At 42.4% G+C, this 26,557-nt stretch overlaps 1 protein-coding gene across 2 annotated transcripts in view; it reads left to right on the top strand.

The window, feature by feature from the left end:
• The first annotated feature begins 11,645 nt into the window (after positions 1 to 11,645).
• LOC118944071 (galectin-4) overlaps positions 11,646 to 26,557 on the top strand; it is a 31,453-nt gene continuing 16,541 nt past the window's right edge. Inside the window, exons 1-3 of one of the 2 annotated variants that reach the window (XM_090218995.1) lie at positions 11,646 to 11,828; positions 13,410 to 13,498; positions 15,379 to 15,583. In XM_090218995.1, coding sequence (XP_090075121.1) covers positions 11,787 to 11,828; positions 13,410 to 13,498; positions 15,379 to 15,583 — 336 coding nt within the window. In that variant the 5' untranslated portion in view covers positions 11,646 to 11,786. The remainder of the gene's footprint in view (positions 11,829 to 13,409; positions 13,499 to 15,378; positions 15,584 to 26,557) is intronic. The other variant, XM_090218996.1, reaches the window with a different exon arrangement.

Below are 26,557 nucleotides of genomic sequence, written 5' to 3'. Positions count from 1 at the left end.
GTAATGAGTACGATGGGAGACAGAGAGCTGGTTTCAAGCGCAGGGCGCAGCAGGTGTTTATTAGTGAAGGACCACAGGAGGTGGTAGGAGGCAGGTAGCTGGGCCCAGGGGCAGGTAGCTGGGTCCAGGGGCAGGCAGAAGGTCATACACAGGAGGAGGCAGGTAGCTGGGTCCAGGGGCAGGCAGAAGGTCATACACAGGAGGAGGCAGGTAGCTGGGTCCAGGGGCAGGTAGCTGGGTCCAGGGGCAGGCAGAAGGTCATACACAGGAGGAGGCAGGCAGCTGTGTCCAGGGGCAGGTAGCTGGGTCCAGGGGCAGGCAGAAGGTCATACACAGGAGGAGGCAGGCAGCTGTGTCCAGGGGCAGGTAGCTGGGACCAGGGGCAGGCAGAAGGTCATACACAGGAGGAGGCAGGTAGCTGGGTCCAGGGGCAGGCAGAAGGTCATACACAGGAGGAGGCAGGCAGCTGGGTCCAGGGGCAGGCAGAAGGTCATACACAGGAGGAGGCAGGCAACTGGGTCCAGGGGCAGGTAGCTGGGTCCAGGGGCAGGCAGAAGGTCATACACAGGAGGAGGCAGGCAGCTGTGTCCAGGGGCAGGTAGCTGGGTCCAGGGGCAGGCAGAAGGTCATACACAGGAGGAGGCAGGCAGCTGTGTCCAGGGGCAGGTAGCTGGGACCAGGGGCAGGCAGAAGGTCATACACAGGAGGAGGCAGGTAGCTGGGTCCAGGGGCAGGCAGAAGGTCATACACAGGAGGAGGCAGGCAACTGGGTCCAGGGGCAGGTAGCTGGGTCCAGGGGCAGGCAGAAGGTCATACACAGGAGGAGGCAGGCAGCTGGGTCCAGGGGCAGGTAGCTGGGTCCAGGGGCAGGTAGCTGGGTCCAGGGACAGGTAGCTGGGTCCAGGGACAGGTAACTGGGTCCAGGGACAGGTAGCTGGGTCCAGGGACAGGTAGCTGTGTCCAGGGACAGGTAGCTGTGTCCAGAGACAGGCAGGAGGTCATACACAGGAGGAGGCAGGTAGCTCGGTCCAGGGGCAGGCAGAAGGTCATACACAGGAGGAGGCAGGTAGCTGGGTCCAGGGGCAGGCAGGAGGTCATACACAGGAGGAGGCAGGTAGCTGGGTCCAGGGGCAGGCAGAAGGTCATACACAGGAGGAGGCAGGTAGCTGGGTCCAGGGGCAGGCAGAAGGTCATACACAGGAGGAGGCAGATAACTGGGTCCAGGGGCAGGTAACTGGGTCCAGGGGCAGGTAACTGGGTCCAGGGGCAGGTAACTGGGTCCAGGGACAAAAACGATGATACACAGGAGGACTAATATGGAAATAAACAGAGCTCCGACTAGACGTGTAACAAAACAAACAATACCTCACAGTGATGGGGTGCAAAGACCTGAACTAAATAGTGTGTGATAATGACATACAGGTGTGTGAACAGGTGTGTGAACAGGTGATCAGAATTCAGGTGATTGGGATCTGGAGAGTGAGCTGCGTTCAGGCGGATCTACGTGTTTGAGAGTGTGAGTTGGAAGCAGACGTTACACATAGCCATGACAACGAATCTCACCATTCAATCAAACACCTGATTGAAAGTTAGCCAGCTAACGTTAGCACACAGGATATGATACCTACAGTGCCCTCCACTAATATTGGCGCCCTTGGTAAATTTGAGTAAAAAGGGCTGTTTATCTATCCTCTTGGTCTTTCATTCAAAATATTCACAAAATACATTTTAATTGAAGTAAAATTATAGAAAAAAATAAATGTGAAATAAAGTACAGATTTTTCTCGCCGAAACACGTGCGCCACATTTATTTGCACCACTAGAAATTCTTATGAGTAGAATCTAACTGAAGTACTGTATATTCCATTTCATATTTTACGTTTTTTTAAGTTCACCTGAGTGATTAGGAACACTTAATAAGTGACTTCCTGTTTCACTGGGGTATAAATATGAGGTGACACACAGACTAAGTTCCCATAGTCATCCATCACTATGGGAAAGACCCGAGAATACAGTAATGATGTGTGACAAACGGTTGTTGAGCTGCACAAATCAGGAAATGGCTTTAAGAAAATAGCTCAAAGGTTAAAAATGACCAATTCCACTTATCACGGCAATAATGAGTAAGTTTAAAACAACTGGAGGTATTAACAATCTGCCTGGAAGAACTGCGACACAAACAACACAGAGTTACACATGGGATAAACAAACGTACAGTTAAATAACACAAGAGAAAAGTCTATATACAGTGTGTGCAAATGTAGTAAGATTAGGTAGGTAAGGCAGTAAATAGGCCGTGGTGGCGAAATTATTACAATTTAACAATTCAACTCCGGAGTGACAGCTGTGCATAAGATGAATGTGCAAGTAGAGATACTGGGGTGCAAAGGAGCAAAGCATTTAAAATAACACTATGGGGATGAGGTAGTTGGGTGGGCTATTTATAGATGGGCTGTGTACAGGTGCAGCGATCTGTGAGCTGCTCTGACAGCTGGTGCTTTAAGTTAGTGAGGGAGATATAAGTCTCCAGTCATTGGCAGCAGAGAACTGCTGGCGGACAAAGAGGAGTTGTCTTTGGGAGTGACCAGTGAAATATACCTGCTGGAGCTCGTGCTACGGGTGGGTGTTGCTATGGTGACCAGTGAAATATATCTGCTGGAGCGCGTGCTACGGGTGGGTGTTGCTATGGTGACCAGTGAAATATATCTGCTGGAGCGCGTGCTATGGGTGTGTGTTGCTATGGTGACCAGTGAAATATATCTGCTGGAGCACGTGCTACGGGTGGGTGTTGCTATGGTGACCAGGGAAATATATCTGCTGGAGCACGTGCTACGGGTGAGTGTTGCTATGGTGACCAGTGAGCTGAGATGAGATAAGGCGGGGCTTTACCTAGCAAAGACTTGTAGATGACCTGGAGCCAGGGGGTTTGGGGATGAATATGAAGCGAGTGCCAGCCACTGAGAGCATATAGGTCGCAGTGGTGGGTAGTATATGGGGCTTTGGTGACAAAACGAATGGCACTGTGATAGACTACATCCAAAATGCTGAGTAGAGTGTTGGAGGGTATTTTGTAAACAACATCGCCAAAGTCAAGGATCGGTAGGATAGTCAGTTTTACGGGGGTATGTTTGGCAGCATGAGTGAAGGATTCTTTGTTGCGAAATCGGAATCTGATTCTAGATTTTATTTTGGTTTGGAGATGCTTAATGTGAGTCTGGAAGAAGAGTTAACAGTCTAACCAGACACCGAGGTATTTGTAGCTTTCCCCATATTCTAAGTCAGAACCGTCCAGAGAAGTGATGCTAGACAGGCAGGTGCGGGCAGCGATTGGTTGAAGAGCATGCATTTAGTTTTACTTGCATTTAAGAGCAGTTGGAGACCACAGAAGCAAAGTTGTATGGCATGGAAGCTCGTGTGACGTCTGTGTAGAGGTGGATCAGAGAATCACCAGCAGCAAGAGCAACATCATTGATATATACAGAGAAATTAGTTGGCCCGAGAATTGAACCCTGTGGCACCCCCATAGAGACTGCCAGAGGTCCGGACAACAGGCCCGCTGATTTGACACACTGAACTGAGAAGTAGTTGGTGAACCAGGCTAGGCAGTCGTTTGACAAACCAAGGCTGTTGAGTCTGCCGATAAGAATGCTGTGGTTGACAGAGTCGAAAGCCTTGGCCAGGTCGATGAATACCAATCCTCGACTTCGGCGATGTCATTTACAAAATAGCCTCCAATACCCTACTCAACAAATTGGATGCAGTCTCTCACAGTGCAATCCGTTTTGTCACCAAAGCCCCATATACTACCCACCATTGCGACCTGTACGCTCTCGTTGGCTGGCCCTCGCTTCATACTCGTCACCAAACCCACTGGCTCCATGTCATCTACAAGACCCTGCTAGGTAAAGTCCCCCCTTATCTCAGCTCGCTGGTCACCATAGCATCTCCCACCTGTAGCACACGCTCCAGCAGGTATATCTCTCTATTCACCCCCAAAACCAATTCTTTCTTTGGCCGCCTCTCCTTCCAGTTCTCTGCTGCCAATGACTGGAAGATCTACAAAAATCTCTGAAACTGGAAACACTTATCTCCCTCACTAGCTTTACGCACCAACTGTCAGAGCAGCTCACAGATTACTGCACCTGTACATAGCCCACCTATAATTTAGCCCAAACAACTACCTCTTTTCCTACTGTATTTATTTATTTTATTTATTTATTTTGCTCCTTTGCACCCCATTATTTTTATTTCTACTTTTCACATTCTTCCACTGCAAATCTACCATTCCAGTGTTTTACTTGCTATATTGTATCTACTTTGCCACCATGGCCTTTTTTTGCCTTTACATCCCTTATCTCACCTCATTTGCTCACATCGTATATAGACTTGTTTATACTGTATTATTGACTCTGTGTTGTTGTTTGTGTCGAGCTGCTTTGCTTTATCTTGGCCAGGTCGCAATTATAAATGAGAACTTGTTCTCAACTTGCCTACCTGGTTAAATAAAAGGTGAAATAAAAATATTTTAAAAATATGGCTGCACAGTATTGTGTTTTATCGATGGCGGTTATGATATTGTTTAGGACCTTGAGCGTGGCTGAGGTGCACCAGTGACCAGCTCGGAAAACGGATTGCACAGCGGAGAAGGTACGGTGGGATTTGAAATGGTGGGTGATCTGTTTGATCACTTGGCTTTCAAAGATTTTAGAAAGGCAGGGCAGGATGGATTTAGGTCTGTAACAGTTTGGGTCTAGAGTGTCTCCCACTTTGAAGAGGGGGATGACCGCAACAGCTTTCCAGTCTTTAGGAATCTCAGACGATACGAAAGACAGGTTGAACAGACTGGTAATAGGGGTTGCAACAATTGCGGCAGATAATTTTAGAAAGAGAAGGTCCAGATTGTCTAGCCCGGCTGATTTGTAGGGGTCCAGATTTTGCAGCTCTTTCAGAACATCAGCTGACTGGATTTGGGTGAAGGAGAAATGGAGGAGGCTTGGGCAAGTTGCTGTGGGGGGTGCAGAGCTGTTGACCGGGGTAGGGGTAGCCAGGTGGAAAGCATAGCTAACCGTAGAAAAATGCTCGATTATCGTAGATGTATCAGTGGTGACAGTGTTTCCTAGCTTCAGTGCAGTTGGGAAGCTGGGAGGAGGTGCTTTACAGTGTCCCAGAACTTTTTGGAGTTTGTGCTATTTCTGTTTGAAAAAGCTAGCCTTAGCTTTTCTAACTGCCTGTGTATACTGGTTCCTAACTTCACTGAAAAGTTGCATATCGCGGGGGCTCTTCGATGCTAATGCAGTGCGCCACATTATATTTTTGTGCTGCTCAAGGGCAGTCAGATCTGGAGTGAACCAAGGGCTATATCTGTTCTTAGTTCTACATTTTTTAAATGGGGCATGCTTATTTAAGATGGTGAGGAAAGCACTTTTAAAGAACGACCAGGTATCCTCTACTGACGGAATGAGGTCAATATCCTTCTACGATACCCGGGCCAGGTCGATTAGAAAGGCCTGCTCACTAAAGTGTTTTAGGGAGGGGTGGTCATTTGACCACGGACCCATTACGGATGCAGGCAATGAGGCGGTGATCGCTGAGATCCTGGCTGAAGATAGCAGAGGTGTGTGCATTTAGAGGGCAGGTTGGTCAGGATGATATCTATGAGGGTGCCCGAGTTTACGGATTTAGGGTTGTACCTAGTAGGTTCCATGATAATTTGTGTGAGATTGAAGGCATCAGGCTTAGATTGTAGGACGGCCGGGGTGTTAAGAATGTCCCAGTTTAGGTCACCTAACATTACAAACTCTGAAGATAAATGGGGGACAATTAATTCCCATATGGTGTCCAGGGCACAGTTAGGGGGCTGAGAGTGGTCTATAACAAGCGGCAACAGTGAGAATCTTATTTCTGGAAAGGTGGATTTTTAAAAGGAGAAGCTGGAACTGTTTGGGCACAGACCTGGATAGCATGACAGAACTGCAGTCTCTACAGTAGATTGCAACTCCACCCCCTTTGGCAGTTCTATCTTGGAGGAAAATGTTGTAGTTGGGGATGGAAATTTCAGAATATTTGGTGGCCTTCCTAAGCCAGGATTCAGACACGGCAAGGACATTAAGGTTGGCGGAGTGTGCTAAAGCTAAATTAGTGGATAAAGCAAACTTAGGGAGGAGGCTTCTGATGTTAACATGCATGAAACCAAGGATTTTACGGTTACAAAAGTCAACAAATGATAGCGCCTCGGAAATAGGAGTGGAACTGGGGGTACAGGGCCTCGGTTAACCTCTACATCACCAGAGGCACAGAGTAGGATAATGTTACGGCTAAAGACTATAAGAACTGGTCGTCTAGTGCGTTGGGGACAGAGAAAAAAGGGAGCCGTTTTCTGGGCGTGGTAGAATAGATTCAAGGCATAATGTACAGACAAGGGTAAGGTAGGATGTGAGTACAGTGGATGTAAACCTAGGCGTTGAGAGAGGTTTAGTCTCTGGAGGCACCAGTTAAGCCAGGTGAGGTCTCCGCATGTGTGTGAGGAGGGATGAAAGAGCTATCTAAGACATTTTGAGCGGGACTGAAGGCTCTACAGTGAAATAAAACAGTAACAACTAGCCAAGACAGCAGTAGCCAAGGCATATTGCCATTAGAGAGAACATAAAGAACATAAAAGGACGTATTTCGTTACTTAGTCTCCACCCTGATAAGGGGACGAAAAGGGAGACTCACCCCCCTCCCTCCCCTCGGGCTAGGGGGGAGAGGTGCTGACACACTGACACTGTGAAGGAATGTTATTGGTTCCTACGCTCACGCCATCCCTTCACTTGGTTCATACTAGATACACGTTCCCCTATGGAAAAAATGTTCCCTTTCTGATATTCTGCCTAGCAACAGGGACATGTGACAGACAAGCCTGACTCTCTCCCCTCTCTGGGCCCCAGGTGACTGAGGCCCATATGAGGGAGGAAGTGCAATCGCCTACACCAGAGTCTGTAGGGAAGACATATCAGTAAGCATATTCTGAAAACGAGACACTTTAATTATGTCAATGTTACTTTGCTAATTCTGATCCCCCCCCCCCCCCCACCACTATGCAGTGGGGCTAACCAGAAGCCAAAATAGCCCTATTTCACATGGATAATCCACCCAAAACTACTAGTTTTCATGGTTAAATAACAGTAACATGTGAAGAAGGGGAAAAAAAATTGTGAAAAAATATTTCATTTTCTTGTTATATAAAAGGAAAAAGTGCCTTGCGAAAGTATTCGGCCCCCTTGAACTTTGCGACCTTTTGCCACATTTCAGGCTTCAAACATAAAGATATAAAACTGTATTTTTTTGTGAAGAATCAACAACAAGTGGGACACAATCATGAAGTGGAACGACATTTATTGGATATTTCAAACTTTTTTAACATATCAAAAACGGAAAAATTGGGCGTGCAAAATTATTCAGCCCCCTTTAGTTAATACTTTGTAGCGCCACCTTTTGCTGCGATTACAGCTGTAAGTCGCTTGGGGTATGTCTCTATCAGTTTTGCACATCGAGAGACTGACATTTTTTCCCATTCCTCCTTGTAAAACAGCTCGAGCTCAGTGAGGTTGGATGGAGAGCATTTGTGAACAGCAGTTTTAATTTCTTTCCACAGATTCTCGATTGGATTCAGGTCTGGACTTTGACTTGGCCATTCTAACACCTGGATATGTTTATTTTTGAACCATTCCATTGTAGATTTTGCTTTATGTTTTGGATCATTGTCTTGTTGGAAGACAAATCTCCGTTCCAGTCTCAGGTCTTTTGCAGACTCCATCAGGTTTACTTCCTTAGCTTAGTGATGAGCTTTGAGGGTACTATGGTGTTGAACTCTGAGCTGTAGTGAATGAATAGCATTCTCACATAGGTGTTCCTTTTTCCAGGTGGGAAAGGGCAGTGTGGAGTGGAATAGAGATTGCATCATCTGTGGATCTGTTTGAGCGGTATGCAAATTGGAGTGGGTCTAGGGTTTCTGGGATAATTGTGTTAATCTGAGCCATTACCTGCCTTTCAAAGCACTTCATTGCTACGGACGTGAGTGCTACGGGTCTGTAGTCATTTAGGAAGGTTACCTTAGTGTTCTTGGGCACAGGGACTATGGTGGTCTATCCATATTGACAGGACAGGAATGGAGAAGGTGGAAAGTTAAGTTCCTCGGCGTACACATCACAGACAGACAGAAATGGTCCACCTACACAGACAGTGTGGTGAAAAAGGCGCAACAGCGCCTCTTCAACCTTAGGAGTCTGGAGAAATTTGGAGTGTCACCTAAAACCCTCACAAACGTTTACAGATGCACAATTGAGAGCATCCTGTTGGGCTGTATCAAATCTAATTTTATTTGTCACATAAACATGGTTAGCAGATGTCAATGCGAGTGTAGCGAAATGCTTGTGCTTCTAGTTCCGACAGTGCAAAAATATCTAACAGGTAATCTAACAATCCCCAACAACGACCTAATACACACAAATCTAAAGGGGTGAATGAGAATATGTACATGTAAGTAGAGGGATGAGTGATGGCCGAGCGGCATGGCAAGGTGCAGTAGATGGTATAAAATACAGTATATACATGTGCTATGTGTAATATAAGATATGTAAACATTATTAAAGTGCCATTATTTAGAGTGGCATTGTATAAAGTGACTAGTGATCCATTTATTAAAGTGGCCAGTGATTGGGTCTCAATGTAGGCAGCAGCCTCTCTGAGTTAGTGATTGCTGTTTAACAGTCTGATGGCCTTGAGATAGAAGCTGTTTTTCAGTCTCTCGGTTCCAGCTTTGATGTACCTGTACTGACCTCGCCTTCTGGATGGTAGCGGTGTGAACAGGAAGTGGCTCGGGTGGTTGATGTCCTTCAACACCATCATTAAGTTTGCTGACGACACAACAAAAAAACGATGAGACAGCCTATAGGGAGGAGGTCAGAAACCTGGCAGTGTGGTGCCAGGACAACAACCTCTCCCTCAACGTGATCAAGACAACGGAGAGGAAAAAGAGGGTCGAACACGTCCCTATTCTCATCGATAGGGATGAAGCGGGCGAGAGCTTCAAGTTCCTTGGTGTCCACATCACCAACAACCTATCATGGTCCAAACACACCAAGACAGTTATGAACCCACTTTTCCCCCTCAGGAGACTGATAAGATTTGGCATGGGGTTCCCAGATCCTCAAAAAAGTTATACAGCTGCACCATCGAGAGCATCCTGATGGGTTGCATTGCTGCTTGGTACGGCAACTGCTCGGCATCCGATCATAAGGAGCTACAGAGGGTAGCGTGAATGGCCCAGTACATCACTGGAGCCAAGCTTCCTGTCATCCAGGACCTCTATACCAGGCGGTGAGGAAGGCCCCCCAGGCGGTGAGGAAGGCCCCAAAAAATTGTCAAAGACTCCAGTCACTCAAGTCATGGACTGTTCTCTCTGCTACCGCACAGCAAGCTTAACAGCTTCTACCCCCGAGCCATAAGATTGTTGAACAACATTTGTTTTTACACTGCTGCTACTCGCTGTTTATTATCTGTGCATCGTCACTTTACCCCTCCCCACAGGTACAAATTACCCCGACTAACATGTACCCCCGCACATTGACTCAGTACCGGTACCCCCTGTATATAGCCTCATTACTAACCTGTACCCCCGGTATATAGTCTCATTACTAACCTGTACCCCCGCACATTGACTCGGTACCGGTACCCCCCTGTATATAGTCTCATTACTAACCTGTACCCCCTGTATATAGTCTCATTACTAACCTGTACCCCCTGTAAATAGTCTCATTACTAACCTGTACCCCCGCACATTGACTCGGTACCGGTACCCCCCTGTATATAGTCTCATTACTAACCTGTACCCCCTGTATATAGTCTCATTACTAACCTGTACCCCCTGTATATAGTCTCATTACTAACCTGTACCCCCGCACATTGACTCGGTACCGGTACCCCCTGTATATAGCCTCATTACTAACCTGTACCCCTGCACATTGACTCGGTACCGGTACCCCCCTGTATATAGTCTCATTACTAACCTGTACCCCCTGTATATAGTCTCATTACTAACCTGTACCCCCTGTATATAGTCTCATTACTAACCTGTACCCCCTGTAAATAGTCTCATTACTAACCTGTACCCCCGCACATTGACTCGGTACCGGTACCCTCCTGTATATAGTCTCATTACTAACCTGTACCCCCTGTATATAGTCTCATTACTAACCTGTACCCCCTGTATATAGTCTCATTACTAACCAGTACCCCTGCACATTGACTCGGTACCGGTACCCCCCTGTATATAGTCTCATTACTAACCTGTACCCCTGCACATTGACTCGGTACCGGTACCCCCCTGTATATAGTCTCATTACTAACCTGTACCCCCTGTATATAGTCTCATTACTAACCTGTACCCCCTGTATATAGTCTCATTACTAACCTGTACCCCCGCACATTGACTCGGTACCGGTACCCTCCTGTATATAGTCTCATTACTAACCTGTACCCCCTGTATATAGTCTCATTACTAACCTGTACCCCCTGTATATAGTCTCATTACTAACCTGTACCCCTGCACATTGACTCGGTATCGGTACCCCCCTGTATATAGTCTCATTACTAACCTGTACCCCTGCACATTGACTCGGTACCGGTACATCCCTGTATATAGTCTCATTACTAACCTGTACCCCCGCACACTGACTCGGTACCGGTACCCCTCTGTATATATGCTTGTTATTGTTATTTTATTGGGTTACTTAAAACATAAATCATAAAACTTGAGTTTATTTGTTAAATATTTTCTTAGCTCTATTTATCGAACTGCACTGTTGGTTAAGGGTTTGTAAGTAAGCATTTCACGGTAAGGTGTTGTATTCTGCACATGTGACTAATAAAGTTTGGTCTGATTTGATACAGTGAACTCTGGTAGATTGTAGTTGGAGTAAAACCGATGCTGCTATTTGCATTACAAATGCTGCTATTTGCATATTAAAAAGTAAAGGGAAAGCCACACTAGGAGCTCCGATGCTATTTCCTCTTTGCAATACATGAAATCCTGTTGAAGTATTATTCAATCTTGCGGTTTTTATTTTTTTTATTTGTTGTAATTTTTTTAGGAAAAACTCCCTAGAAAGGCCAAAAACCTAGGAAGAAACCTAGAGAGGAACCAGGCTATGAGGGGTGGCCAGTCCTCTTCTGGCTGTGCCGGGTAGAGAGGAACCAGGCTATGAGGGGTGGCCAGTCCTCTTCTGGCTGTGCCGGGTAGAGAGGAACCAGGCTATGAGGGGTGGCCAGTCCTCTTCTGACTGTGCCGGGTAGAGAGGAACCAGGCTATGAGGGGTGGCCAGTCCTCTTCTGACTGTGCCTGGTGGAGATCATAACAGAACATGTCCAAGATGTTCAAATGTTCATAGATGACCAGCATGGTCCAATATTTAATAATCACAGTGGTTGTCGAGAGTGCAACAGGTCAGCACCTCAGGAGTAAATGTCAGTTGGCTTTTCATAGCTTTTCAAGTTCATCACATTACACATTTGGTAGCTCCAGGAAAGAACGTATTCTAGGCCAGATATGAAAATATGGGTCTGGCCCATTCCCCATACCCAGCTCTGTCTCTAACTCTGTCTAACCTGTTTAACCAGCCCCTCCCCTCCCATGGTTCTGAGTCGCTATAAGACCAGCCGTCCAGCAGCGACCGTTTCCTGTTCTCTCTGACTCTCCTCTCCTCCGTCTCTCCGTCTGTCTGTCTGTGGATCTCTGAGTGACAGCCATCATGTTCGTTGCGCCACCTGGCTATCAGCCCGTCTACAACCCTGTGAGTCGCACGTCTCCTTGTCCAGTGCATACAGATATCATAGATATTGTCTGAATCTACCGTTCTTCATTTACTTCACTTTTACACTTTTACTCTATGTACCGTCTTGGGATATAAACTCCCTTAAAGTTGGGAGTAGCGGTTCTGGTACCGGTTCCAACCGACATTTTAGCTTATATATCAATCTGTGGACCCCGTACATCGAAACGGATTGCATTCAGAGATAGCCCTAGTTCTCATGAACTTTGGAGTATGGGGGCATTCAAGACAACTGGGAACTTAAAAGAGATAAACGAGGTCAAATCGTGACGTCAAAGATCTTCAGGTCGGAAAGTCGGAGCTCTAGAAAGATGCTTGAGTTTTTCCGATTTGGATTCCCGAGTTGGATGAACGTTCAAATACATTTTTGTATTTTTTTGTTGTTGAGTTTTTTGTCTTTTTTTCTCCATAGTTTCCGGTTGTCTTGCTCACCTTTCGCCTATGTGACTATGGCTGTGAAATCTGACTCTACCTAAAGCTGGGATGTCCCACCTAACATTTAATTTGCTCTTCCCGCTCTTCCATCAGCTCCTTGCTGAACGCTACGTCATCGACGACCCTGCGATTAGGGAGGACGAGGCGAAACGAGAGAGTTTTACTCCGTCCAAAATCTATCCACGTTAAGCATTATCAAATTATTAAACAAATGAGGAGGGTTTTTTTTTTTGTATAGCAGAACAATGAGTGAGTGTCGAATTTAGTCAAAGATAAAATAAATAAAAAATGAATTGCTATTTTGATACGTAATGCTTATTTGATCTAATAGAAGTTTGGTAATGTTTAGGTTGTTAGTACTGATATAAGTGTGATGCTAGTGACACCCTGGCAACTTTGAAAATAAAAAAATGTATATATTAGAATTGTCACTGTTGAAATTCGAGAAGTCGATGCATGGTCATTAGGCATAAAATCTCACTCTTCATTGAATACAGGCCGTTGACGTCAACATCGCTCATCAAATATATATATATATTTTTTTAAACGTCTTAAAAGAGCGAGATGTATCCACCAATCCAAAGAGAGGAACAGGCGGGAAGCTTGACAGCCCGCCGTTCCGCTCTGCGGACAACGAATCCCATTGTTATGGCAGAAACCTAAGCAGCTCATCATGATATCCAATATCTCTGCACCCATCGGTGCCCCAGAGCAAGACATCTCAGTGGCAAAAAATGTTCTGGTCATTGCGGTGCGAGCGGGGAGGAGACAATAAGTAGACCAGAGCCAGCTGGTTTTCATATTATTTTCATATTTTTGGCAGTAGAAGCATTACTATGTGTTGTTTATGGCCCGCTCATGATAAATAATTCCTTTTAGGGAGTCTATTTAGGCAGAAATCTACATTTTGACATTACATCTAACAGGAACAGTTCCCAGAGTGCCTTGCATCTATAATTGTGTATAGTTGTTAAATGGTTATTATTTCCCAGACTGCCTTTCATCTCTACTTGTGTATAGTTGTTAAACGGTTATTATTTCCCAGAGTGCCTTGCATCTCTACTTGTGTATAGTTGTTAAATTATTATTACTGTGTGTTGTGTGCAGCGTATCCCCTATGTGGGGCCGATCTACGGCGGGCTGAGATCAGGGATGTCTGTTTACATCCAGGGAGTCATCCCTCACGAGATCACCAGGTGAGAAACACACAGCCTCTGAGGATTGGAATTATGCTACACGTTATCAGACTGTAGGTGCTAATAGGTGCTAATAGGTGCTACACGTTATCAGACTGTAACGTTTGAGCGACAACAAGGGAATTTGTTTACACATTCTTAGACTGTGCTTATGTTCCTTATTGTTTTATGTAAATTAGCGTTCGATTACAAAATAAATTACCTAGAATTGCATCAATGGTCGATGTGTTTATCACGTTTTAGGGGGAAGACCCAGATGCAGTTGGTGTCAAAGTAACACAGTTTATTACTAGAACAGGGGGCAGGCAAAACGACAGGTCAAAAGGTCAAAGGTCAGAGTCAATAGGTACAGAACGGCAGGCAGTCTCAGGGTCAGGGCAGGCAGAATGGTCAAACCCGTGGAAACTAGAACAAAGGAACTATAGAAAATGACATTGAGCAAGGGGGGGGGGGACGCTTTTCGGCTTGACGGACAAAACGAACTGGCAACAGACAAACAGAGAACTCAGGTATAAATACCCAGGGGATAATGGGGAAGATGGGCAACACCTGGAGGGGGGGTGGAGACAAGCACAAAGACAAGTGAAACAGATCAGGGTGTGACAGTGTTGAGTTCAGTATAGAAGATTAAGCTGTGTATTTCACATCAGTTATGTTAGAACAGTTATTCTTTGCTCTAAGAGCACAATGTGACCTAAACAATAAGATCCCATGGGCTTGGTGTGGTATATAATGGGGTCGTTCCCGAGGGAAGAGTACCTTGTACCCTATGATATGTTCAGCTATGTTAGAAAAGTTATTACCTGAACAGTAAGAGCCTCAGTGGCTTGGTGTGGTATTTATCCCTTTTCTGACCATGTAACCAGGAAACACAGCATTGTTGAATACTAGTTTCTGATTGGCTAGAAGAGCATTCTAGAATGGGCATTAATGAAAGTAATAATGAGAGCACATGTGTTATGACATTTTTATACAACGGGTGGGTCTAATCTTGAATGCTGATTGGTTAAAACCGCATTCAGGCCGTTGTCTATTCGACAAGTCTAAATCTATGATGATTAAATTAATATTTACTCTGTTCCATCTGACTGCACAATTCACCGTCTCATCAGCCCAGCCAGGCAATTTATCAACTTGATCTCCACTGTAAAAGACATCTAGACATTATCTCACATTTCTTTTAGACTAACATTTAGTTTTCTACAGCGGAGATTTGAAAAGATCTTGGTGTCTGTCTCTCTGACATTTGCCCCCAAAAAATGTATATTGAAATTTGATCTCCAGCTATCCTATAGTAATGAACGCTATCCTATAGTAATGAGTCTGGATGAGACAGACTGGCCGGCAGCTTTTCTCAGCCTGTCGAAATCATGAATCAGCATAATTTTTTTATGGATATATACACTACCTGTCAAAAGTCTTAGAACACCTACTCATTCAAAGGTTTTTCTTAATTTTTTACTATTTTCTACAATGTAGAATAATAGTGAAGACATCAAAACTATAAAATAACACACATGGAATCATGTAGAAACCCAAAAATTGTTAAACAAATCAAAACATTTTAAGTAGCCACCCTTTGCCTTGATGACAGCTTCGCACACTCTTGACATTCTCTCAACCAGCTTCATGAGGTAGTCACCTGGAATGCATTTCAATGAACATGTACAAGCGGAATAAATGCTTCCAGTCTATATACTACCTTGGAAAAATGTACTCGGGCTCTGCCTCGAAAAGAGCACTGCCGTTTATCCCTGACATAACTAGGGCTCTGAAGTTCTGTCCGGTCAGCTCAAATGGTGAGAAAAAACTCCAGACCCTACCGGTGTTATTTGTTGTCCGCTCTGTTCATTCCATGTCCTCTCTAACACCCCCTTTAGGTTCAACATGAACTTGCAGTGTGGAGAATCTGAGGGCAGTGATATCGGCTTTCACTTCAGCCCTCGCTTCGACAACTGGGACAAGGTGGTGTTCAACAGCTGCCAGGAAGGGGAATGGGGTTCAGAGGAGGAGATCCACAACATGCCTTTTAGCAAGGGAGATGCCTTCGAGATGGTTATCATCATTAACCAGGAGGGTTACCAGGTCAGATATAGAGATACTATATATATATATACACTTTATAGATACTGTATAGATATAAATACTGTATATATATACTGTATGGATAGAGATACTGTGTATATATAGTAATAGATACTGTATAGATATAGATACTGTATATATATATATATATATATATATATATATATATACTGTATAGATGGAGATACTTTTTAAATATAGTGATAGATACTGTATAGATATAGATAGTGTGTAGATATAATAATATATACTGTATAGATAGTGTTTAGATATAGATTGTGTATAGATATAGATACTTTGTAGATATAGTAACAGATACTGTATAGATATAGTGATAGATACTGTGTAGATATAGTGATAGATACTGTATAGATATAGTGATAGATAGTGTTTAGATATAGATTGTGTATAGATATAGATACTGTGTAGATATAGTAACAAATACTGTATAGATATAGTGATAGATACTGTGTAGATAGTGATAGATACTGTGTAGATATAACCCTGCCACAGTATTATACAAAAATAACATTCTTGATGAGAAGTAATTTACAAACATATGATGAATATAAAACATCTTACATATGTTACCAACAAATTCTGATTCTTCCACAACACTGTATAGATATAGTAATAGATACTGTGTAGATATAGTGATATATACTGTATAGATATAGTAATAGATACTTTGTAGATATAGTAACAGATACTGTATAGATATAGTAATAGATACTGTGTAGATATAGTGATATATACTGTATAGATATAGTAATAGATACTTTGTAGATATAGTAACAGATACTGTATAGATATAGTGATAGATACTGTGTAGATATAGATATACAGTGCATTTGGAAAGTATTCAGACCCCTTGACTTTTCCACATTTTGTTACGTTACAGCCTTATTCTAAAAAAAAATTCCTCATCAATTTACGAACAATACCCCATAATGACATCACAATACCCCATAATGACATCACAATACCCCATAATGACATCACAGTACCCCATAATGACAAAGCAAAAACAGGTTTTTAGAAAGGGTCTGAATACTTATGTACTCTAAAAAGAGTCTTGGTGGTTCCAAACTTCTTCCATTTAATAATGGAGGCCATTGTGTTCTTGGTTCTTGGGGACCTTCAATGCTGCAGAAATGTTTTGGTACCCTTCCCCAGATCTATGCCTCGACACAATCTTGTCTCGGAGCTCTACGGACAATTCCTTTGACCACATGGCTTGGTTTTTGCTCTGACATTCACTGTCAACTGTGGGACCTTATATAGACAGGTGTGTGTCTTTCCAAAACATGTCCAATCAATTGAATCAAGTTGCAGAAACATCTCATGGATGATCAATGGAAACAGGATGCACCTGAGCTCAATTATGAGTCTCATAGAAAAGGGTCTGAATACTTATGTAAATAAGGTATTTCTGTTTTTTAAAATATTTAATACATTTGCAAAAAATGATAAAAACCTGTTTTTGCTTTGTCATTATGTGGTATTGTGATGTCATTATGTGGTATTGTGATGTCATTATGTGGTATTGTGATGTCATTATGTGGTATTGTGATGTCATTATGTGGTATTGTGATGTCATTATGTGGTATTGTGTGTAGATTGCTGAGGAATTTGTTTTATTTAATCAATTTTAGAATAAAGCTGTAACAAAATGTGGAAAAAGTCAAGGGGTCTGAATGCTACATTTTACATCTATATATATACTACATATACAGTGCCTTGCGAAAGTATTCGGCCCCCTTGAACTTTGCGACCTTTTGCCACATTTCAGGCTTCAAACATAAAGATATAAAACTGTATTTTTTTTGTGAAGAATCAACAACAAGTGGGACACAATCATGAAGTGGAACGACATTTATTGGATATTTCAAACTTTTTTAACAAATCAAAAACGGAAAAATTGGGCGTGCAAAATTATTCAGCCCCTTTACTTTCAGTGCAGCAAACTCTCTCCAGAAGTTCAGTGACGATCTCTGAATGATCCAATGTTAACCTAAATGACTAATGATGATAAATACAATCCACCTGTGTGTAATCAAGTCTCCGTATAAATGCACCTGCACTGTGATAGTCTCAGAGGTCCGTTAAAAGCGCAGAGAGCATCATGAAGAACAAGGAACACACCAGGCAGGTCCGAGATACTGTTGTGAAGAAGTTTAAAGCCGGATTTGGATACAAAAAGATTTCCCAAGCTTTAAACATCCCAAGGAGCACTGTGCAAGCGATAATATTGAAATGGAAGGAGTATCAGACCACTGCAAATCTACCAGGACCTGGCCGTCCCTCTAAACCACATATGTCAGAGTCAAGGCCCGCGGGCCACATCCGGCCCGCAAGAAGGTTTTTTACGGCCCCTGGGATGATCTTGATTTATTATTAGAACCGGCCCGCAGCAAGCCGGCAGCCCGCAGATCTTTTACACGCACCAATACTACATTTCCCACAATGCAAAGGTGACGCACCGAGCAGTAGGCTGCTTCATTTCAATATTTATTGGCACAGCAGTCGTCAGCATCACAGTAAAATTAACTTTCAGATACCCATCAAAAATGGCAAAACGGAAGGTGGATACTGAGAACCGGGGGTTTCAAACAAGGTGGGAGTCGGAGTATATGTTCACGAAGGTAGCTGGAAAACCTGTGTGTCTTCTGTGTGGAGAAAGTGTGGCGGTACTGAAAGAGTATAATCTGAGACGACATTATGAAACGAAACACGCGGACAAAAACAAGAATATGGACATGGAACAAAGGCTACAAAAGGCAGAGGAATTAAAACGAGGCCTCAAATCTCGACAGGCTCTGTTCAAAAAAGCCAAATCACAAGGCCAGGCTGCTGTCAAGGCCAGTTTTATTTTGGCAGAAGAGATCGCTAAATCAGCCCGGCCATTTACGGAGGGGGATTTCATCAAAAACTGCATGATTAAAGTTTGTGACGAAGTTTGCCCAGAAAAAAGGCAACTCTTTTTAAATGTGAGTCTGAGCAGAAACACCATTGCCGAGAGAGTAGACCAGTTGTCCATCAATCTAAAAGAGCAGCTTGTGAAAAAGGGAAAAGATTTTATTGCATATTCCTTGGCTGTGGATGAGAGCACCGACATTTCTGACATTGCCCAGTTGTCAATTTTCATCTGCGGAGTGGACTCCAGCCTAAGCGTGACAGAGGAGTTTTTGGCTTTACGTCCTATGCATGGCACAACTACGGGGCATGATTTGTATGAAGAGGTGTCAAGATGTGTAAATGAGATGGAGCTGCCTTGGGAAAAACTCGTGGGTTTGACAACCGACGGAGCACCTGCGATGTGTGGACACAGGAGCGGACTGGTGGCGAAGATACGGGAAAAGATGCAAGAGGAAAACGCGACAGGTGAGCTGACAGCTTATCATTGTATCATACACCAGGAAGCGTTGTGCGGTAAAGCCTTGAAAATGGAGCATGTAATGAGCATCATCACGCGCACAGTTAACTTTATCAGAGCCAAAGGTTTGAATCACCGCCAGTTCAAGGCATTTCTGACGGAGTTAGAAACGGAGCATGGTGATTTGCCTTATCACACAGAGGTGCGATGGCTAAGCCAGGGAAAGGTGCTTCAAAGATGTTTCGAGCTTCGTGAGGAGATTTGTCTATTCTTGGACAGCAAAGGGAAAGACACAACACAACTCCGAGACGAAATGTTTCTGTGTGAAATGGCTTTTCTGTGTGACATTACGAGTCATCTGAATGCAATAAACTTGCAGCTGCAGGGTCGGGATCGTGTCATCTCTGATATGTACAGTACAGTGAAGGCATTTAAAACCAAACTGACTCTGTGGGAGACGCAGATGCGGAAAGAAAATTTGAGCCACTTTCCCAGCTGCCAGACCATGAAAGAGAAGCTCTCTACCAGTGCGTTCCCGAGCACACAGTTGGCTGATAAAATAGGTATGCTTACCACTGACTTTCGACGCCGATTTGCTGACTTTGAAGCACAAAAAAGCAGGTTGGAACTGCTCGGTAACCCATTTGCTGTTGACGTGGAAAGCTCACCACCAAACCTCCAAATGGAGTTGATTGACCTCCAATGCAATGATGCACTGAGGGAAAAATATGCGGCAGTGGGTGCTGCGGAGTTTGCCCGTTTCCTCCCCGGCACAATGCCCCAGCTGCGCATCCAGGCTGCTCAAACGTTGTCTATGTTTGGCAGCACATACCTGTGTGAACAACTGTTTTCTTTGATGAACCTGAACAAAACATCACACAGAAGTCGACTTACTGCTGAACACCTCCACTCAATTCTGAGGATTTCTTCAGCTCAGAGCCTTACCCCGAACATTGATGAACTTGTGGAAAAGATGGGACACCACCAAGTATCACCCTCAACCTCAAACAAGTGAACATTACTGTGCAATCACATATTTAGAGTTTTTACTAAGTTCAAGTTTAAAAGTTAAAATTTAATATTTGTTTTCACTGCATGTTACTTCTCCTTAAACAAAGTGTTGTTTTTGATTAATAGATTTTTGCACTTTATTTTTTTGTATTTCAATCCAATTATATTTTAAAAATATTTCAGTTGAGTGGATGATAGAAAATTGCTATTATTGTTTTTTCTTTGAAGTAAATTTAGCCCACTTTTGCTAAAATATAAAATATAGTCTACTGATGGTGCCTTGAATACCGGTTTCTTTCATTTAATGTTCATGTTATGGGGATATTTATATAAAGGAAATTTGTCTTTTGTGTCTGTTGAAAATTAAAGATTACTGACAGAGCCATAAGAAAATATTGCTTTATTTATCTGATCATATTGTAATATATTTGTTAGGTTTTCAGTAGGTTCAATTAGGTTCACTAGACTATATGCGTCATTTAAAATTTTTTCAATGAACATTCGAACAGTCCGGCCCTCGTCTTGTAGCTGATTTTTTTATTTGGCCCTCCGTCCATTTGACTTTGACACCCCTGCTCTAAACTTTCAGCTCATACAAGGAGAAGACTGATCAGAGATGCAGCCAAGAGGCCCATGATCACTCTGGATGAACTGCAGAGATCTACAGCTGAGGTGGGAGACTATGTCCATAGGACAACAATCCAGTCGTATATTGCACAAATCTGGCCTTTATGGAAGAGTGGCAAGAAGAAAGCCATTTCTTAAAGATATCCATAAAAAGTGTTGTTTAAAGTTTGCCACAAGCCACCTGGGAGATACACCAAACATGTGGAAGAAGGTGCTCTGGTCAGATGAAACCAAAATTGAACTTTTTGGCAACAATGCAAAACATTATGTTTGGCATAAAAGCAACACAGCTCATCACCCTGAACACACCATCCCCACTGTCAAACATGGTGGTGGCAGCATCATGGCTTGGGCCTGCTTTTCTTCAGCAGGGACAGGGAAGATGGTTAAAATTGATGGGAAGATGGATGGAGCCAAATACAGGACCATTCTGGAAGAAAACCTGATGGAGTCTGCAAAAGACCTGAGACTGGGACGGAGATTTGTCTTCCAACAAGACAATGATCCAAAACATAAAGCAAAATCTACAATGGAATGGTTCAAAAATAAACATATCCAGGTGTTAGACTGGCCAAGTCAAAGTCCAGACCTGAATCCAATCGAGAATCTGTGGAAAGAACTGAAAACTGCTGTTCACAAATGCTCTCCATCCAACCTCACTGAGCTCGAGCTGTTTTGCAAGGAGGAATGTGAAAAAAAAATTCAGTCTCTCGATGTGCAAAACTGATAGAGACATACCCCAAGCGACTTACAGCTGTAATCGCAGCAAAAGGTGGCGCTACAAAGTATTAACTTAAGGGGGCTGAATAATTTTGCACGCCCAATTTTTCAGTTTTTGATTTGTTAAAAAAGTTTGAAATATCCAATAAATGTCGTTCCACTTCATGATTGTGTCCCACTTGTTGTTGATTCTTCACAAAAAAATACAGTTTTATATCTTTATGTTTGAAGCCTGAAATGTGGCAAAAGGTCGCAAAGTTCAAGGGGGCCGAATACTTTCGCAAGGCACTGTATATATATATATATATAGAGATAGATACGGTATAAATATAGAGACTGTATATATATAGAGATAGATACGGTATAATTATAGAGACTGTATAGATATAGAGATAGATACGGTATAAATATAGATACTGTATAGATATAGAGATAGATACGGTATAAATATAGATACTGTATAGAGATAGGTACAGTATAAATATAGATAATATAGATACTATTGATGCTGTATCACATCCGGCCGTGATTGGGAGTCCCATAGGACGGTGTACAATAGGCCCAGCGTCGTCCGGGTTTGGCCGGGGTAGGCTGTCATTGTAAATAAGAATTTGCTCTTAACTGACTTGGATAGTTAAATAAGGGTTAAATAATAAATATTTGTTTTTATAAAATATGTAATATAGATACTGCATAGATATGGATACTTTAAATATATAAATACTGTATACATATAGATACTCTATAGACACTATATATACTGAATAGATATAGATACTCTATATATACTATAGATACTGTATAGATATAGAGATAGATACTGTATAAACCATGAACAGGCCTCAGAGCTCAGCCCTATCGAGGACAACTTATTCAATAAAACAACATGATCAACAGTATCAATCTTTTGACAATTCCACAAACAAAGCAGCACATTTCATTTAGTGTCTAAAGGATTGACAAGATCATTGACAAGTCAAGTGGTTGATGTAATGGTTGCTGTGAAGACCCAGGCCTAAACCTTGATTAATTTACATTCAAATACAGTACCAGTCAAAAGTTTGGACACACCTACTCATTCAAGGGTTATCATTTATTTTTTTAACGATTTTCTACATTGTAGAAAAATAGTGAAGACATCAAAACTATGAAATAAAACATATGGAATCATGAAGTGATGAAAAAAGTATATTTTATATTTGAGATTCTTCAAAGTAGCCTTGATGACAGCTTTGCATACTCTTGGCATTCTCTCAACCAGCTTCACCTGGAATGCTTTTCCAACAGTCTTGAAGGAGTTCCCACATATACTGAGCACATTTTGGCTACTTTTCCTTCACTCTGCGGTACAAATCATCCCAAACCATCTCAATTGGGTTGAGGTGGGGTGATTGTGGAGGCCAGGTCATCTGATGCAGCACTCCATCACTCTCCTTTTTGGTTAAATAACCATTACACAGCCTGGAGGTGTGTTTGGTCATTGACCTGTTGAAAAACAAATGATAGTCCCACTAAGCGCAAACCAGATGGGATGGAGTATCACTGCAGAATTCTGTGGTAGCCATGCTGGTTACGTGTGACTTGAATTCTAAATAAATCACAGACAGTGTCACCAGCAAAGCACCCCCTATACCTCCTCCTCCTCCATGCTTCATGGTGGTAACCACACATTTGGAGATCATCCGTTCACCTACTCTGCATCTCACAAAGACACGGCGGTTGGAACTGACTGACCTTCATGTGTTGAAGTAATGATGTGTAACACTTGTTTGGTTACTACATGATTCCATATGTGTTATTTCATAGTTTTGATGTCGTCACTATTATTCTACAATGTAAAAAAAAAACTTGAATGAGTAGTTGTATCCAAACTTTTCACTTGTAATATATAAATATATTTATATATAAACTGTATATATATATATATATATATATACTATACTACAAGTCTGTGTGGATAACTACATATCTGTGTGGATAACTAGATGTCTGTGTGGATAACTACAAGTCTGTGTGGATAACTACAAGTCTGTGTGGATAACTACATGTCTGTGTGGATAACTACAAGTCTGTGTGGATAACTACAAGTCTGTGTGGATAACTACAAGTCTGTGTGGATAACTACATGTCTGTGTGGATAACTAGATGTCTGTGTGGATAACTACATGTCTGTGTGGGTAACTACATGTCTGTGTGGATAACTACATGTCTGTGTGGATAACTAGATGTTTGTGTGGATAACTACAAGTCTGTGTGGATAACTACATGTCTGTGTGGATAACTAGATGTCTGTGTGGATAACTACAAGTCTGTGTGGATAACTACATGTCTGTGTGGATAACTACATGTCTGTGTGGATAACTACATGTCTGTGTGGATAACTGCATGTCTGTGTGGATAACTGCATGTCTGTGTGGATAACTACATGTCTGTGTGGATAACAACATGTCTGTGTGGATAACTGCATGTCTGTGTGGATAACTACATGTCTGTGTGGATAACTACATGTCTGTGTGGATAACTACAAGTCTGTGTGGATAACTACATGTCTGTGTGGATAACTACATGTCTGTGTGGATAACTACATGTCTGTGTGGATAACTACAAGTCTGTGTGGATAACTACATATCTGTGTGGATAACTACATGTCTGTGTGGATAACTACATGTCTGTGTGGATAACTACAAGTCTGTGTGGATAACTACATATCTGTGTGGATAACTACATGTCTATGTGGATAACTACATGTCTGTGTGGATAACTACATGTCTGTGTGGATAACTACATGTCTGTGTGGATAACTAGATGTCTGTGTGGATAACTAGATGTCTGTGTGGATAACTACATGTCTATGTGGATAACTACATGTCTGTGTGGATAACTACATGTCTGTGTGGATAATTACATGTCTGTGTGGATAACTAGATGTCTGTGTGGATAACTACATGTCTGTATGGATAACTACATGTCTGTGTGGATAACTACATGTCTGTGTGGATAACTAGATGTCTGTGTAATAACACACTGTGCAGGTTTGCGGAAAATAGTTTGAATTGTAAAAGTTTCTCTCCGATGCCTATAGGCTGGACTTCATGATGTTTCTTTCCCAAGACTTGGTTCGTTTGGCCGTGCACTGCCAAAGTCATAGTAAAACTCATTGTACGCTATTTTGTGGGGGTCTCTGATGAATTTGCCATCAGAAAAGGGGTCTCTGTTGAATTTGCCATCAGAAAAGGTTTCTCTGGCCCCAAAAAGTTTGAGAATCTCTGCTCTATAATTCTAGACTATAGTTGTGTATGGATTAGGGTTAGACTATAGTTGTGTATGGATTAGGATTAGACTATAGTTGTGTATGGGTTAGACTATAGTTGTGTATGGGTTAGGGTTAGACTATAGTTGTGTATGGATTAGGATTAGACTATAGTTGTGTATGGATTAGACTATAGTTGTGTATGGGTTAGGGTTAGACTATAGTTGTGTATGGGTTAGACTATAGTTGTGTATGGGTTAGGGTTAGACTATAGTTGTGTATGGATTAGACTATAGTTGTGTATGGATTAGACTATAGTTGTGTATGGGTTAGGGTCAGACTATAGTTGTGTATGGATTAGGGTTAGACTATAGTTGTGTATGGATTAGGGTTAGACTATAGTTGTGTATGGGTTAGGGTTAGACTATAGTTGTGTATGGGTTAGACTATAGTTGTGTATGGGTCAGGGTTAGACTATAGTTGTGTATGGATTAGGGTTAGACTATAGTTGTGTATGGGTTAGACTATAGTTGTGTATGGATTAGGGTTAGACTATAGTTGTGTATGGGTTAGGGTTAGACTATAGTTGTGTATGGATTAGGGTTAGACTATAGTTGTGTATGGATTAGGGTTAGACTATAGTTGTGTATGGGTTAGACTATAGTTGTGTATGGATTAGGGTTAGACTATAGTTGTGTATGGGTTAGGGTTAGACTATAGTTGTGTATGGATTAGGGTTAGACTATAGTTGTGTATGGGTAAGGGTCAGACTATAGTTGTGTATGGGTTAGGGTTAGACTATAGTTGTGTATGGGTTAGACTATAGTTGTGTATGGGTTAGGGTCAGACTATAGTTGTGTATGGATTAGGGTTAGACTATAGTTGTGTATGGGTTAGACTATAGTTGTGTATGGATTAGGGTTAGACTATAGTTGTGTATGGGTTAGACTATAGTTGTGTATGGATTAGGGTTAGACTATAGTTGTGTATGGGTTAGACTATAGTTGTGTATGGGTTAGACTATAGTTGTGTATGGGTTAGGGTCAGACTATAGTTGTGTATGGGTTAGACTATAGTTGTGTATGGGTTAGGGTCAGACCATAGTTGTGTATGGATTAGACTATAGTTGTGTATGGGTTAGGGTCAGACTATAGTTGTGTATGGGTTAGGGTTAGACTATAGTTGTGTATGGGTTAGACTATAGTTGTGTATGGATTAGACTATAGTTGTGTATGGGTTAGACTATAGTTGTGTATGGGTTAGGGTCAGACTATAGTTGTGTATGGATTAGACTATAGTTGTGTATGGGTCAGACTATAGTTGTGTATGGGTTAGGGTTAGACTATAGTTGTGTATGGATTAGGGTTAGACTATAGTTGTGTATGGGTTAGACTATAGTTGTGTATGGGTTAGGGTCAGACTATAGTTGTGTATGGGTTAGACTATAGTTGTGTATGGGTTAGACTATAGTTGTGTATGGGTTAGACTATAGTTGTGTATGGGTTAGGGTTAGACTATAGTTGTGTATGGGTTAGACTATAGTTGTGTATGGGTTAGGGTTAGACTATAGTTGTGTATGGGTTAGGGTTAGACTATAGTTGTGTATGGGTAAGGGTCAGACCATAGTTGTGTATGGGTTAGGGTTAGACTATAGTTGTGTATGGGTTAGACTATAGTTGTGTATGGGTTAGGGTTAGACTATAGTTGTGTATGGGTTAGGGTCAGACTATAGTTGTGTATGGGTTAGGGTCAGACTATAGTTGTGTATGTGTTAGGGTTAGACTATAGTTGTGTATGGATTAGGGTTAGACTATAGTTGTGTATGGGTTAGGGTTAGACTATAGTTGTGTATGGATTAGGGTTAGACTATAGTTGTGTATGGGTTAGACTATAGTTGTGTATGGATTAGGGTTAGACTATAGTTGTGTATGGATTAGGGTTAGACTATAGTTGTGTATGGGTTAGACTATAGTTGTGTATGGGTTAGACT

Source organism: Oncorhynchus mykiss, chromosome 24, assembly GCF_057628025.1.
Source record: "Oncorhynchus mykiss isolate SJ-2025 chromosome 24, ASM5762802v1, whole genome shotgun sequence".
Taxonomy (NCBI): domain Eukaryota; kingdom Metazoa; phylum Chordata; class Actinopteri; order Salmoniformes; family Salmonidae; genus Oncorhynchus; species Oncorhynchus mykiss.
The sequence above is the reverse complement of the archived record's forward strand: the minus strand, read 5'-3'. Positions and strand labels throughout refer to the sequence as shown.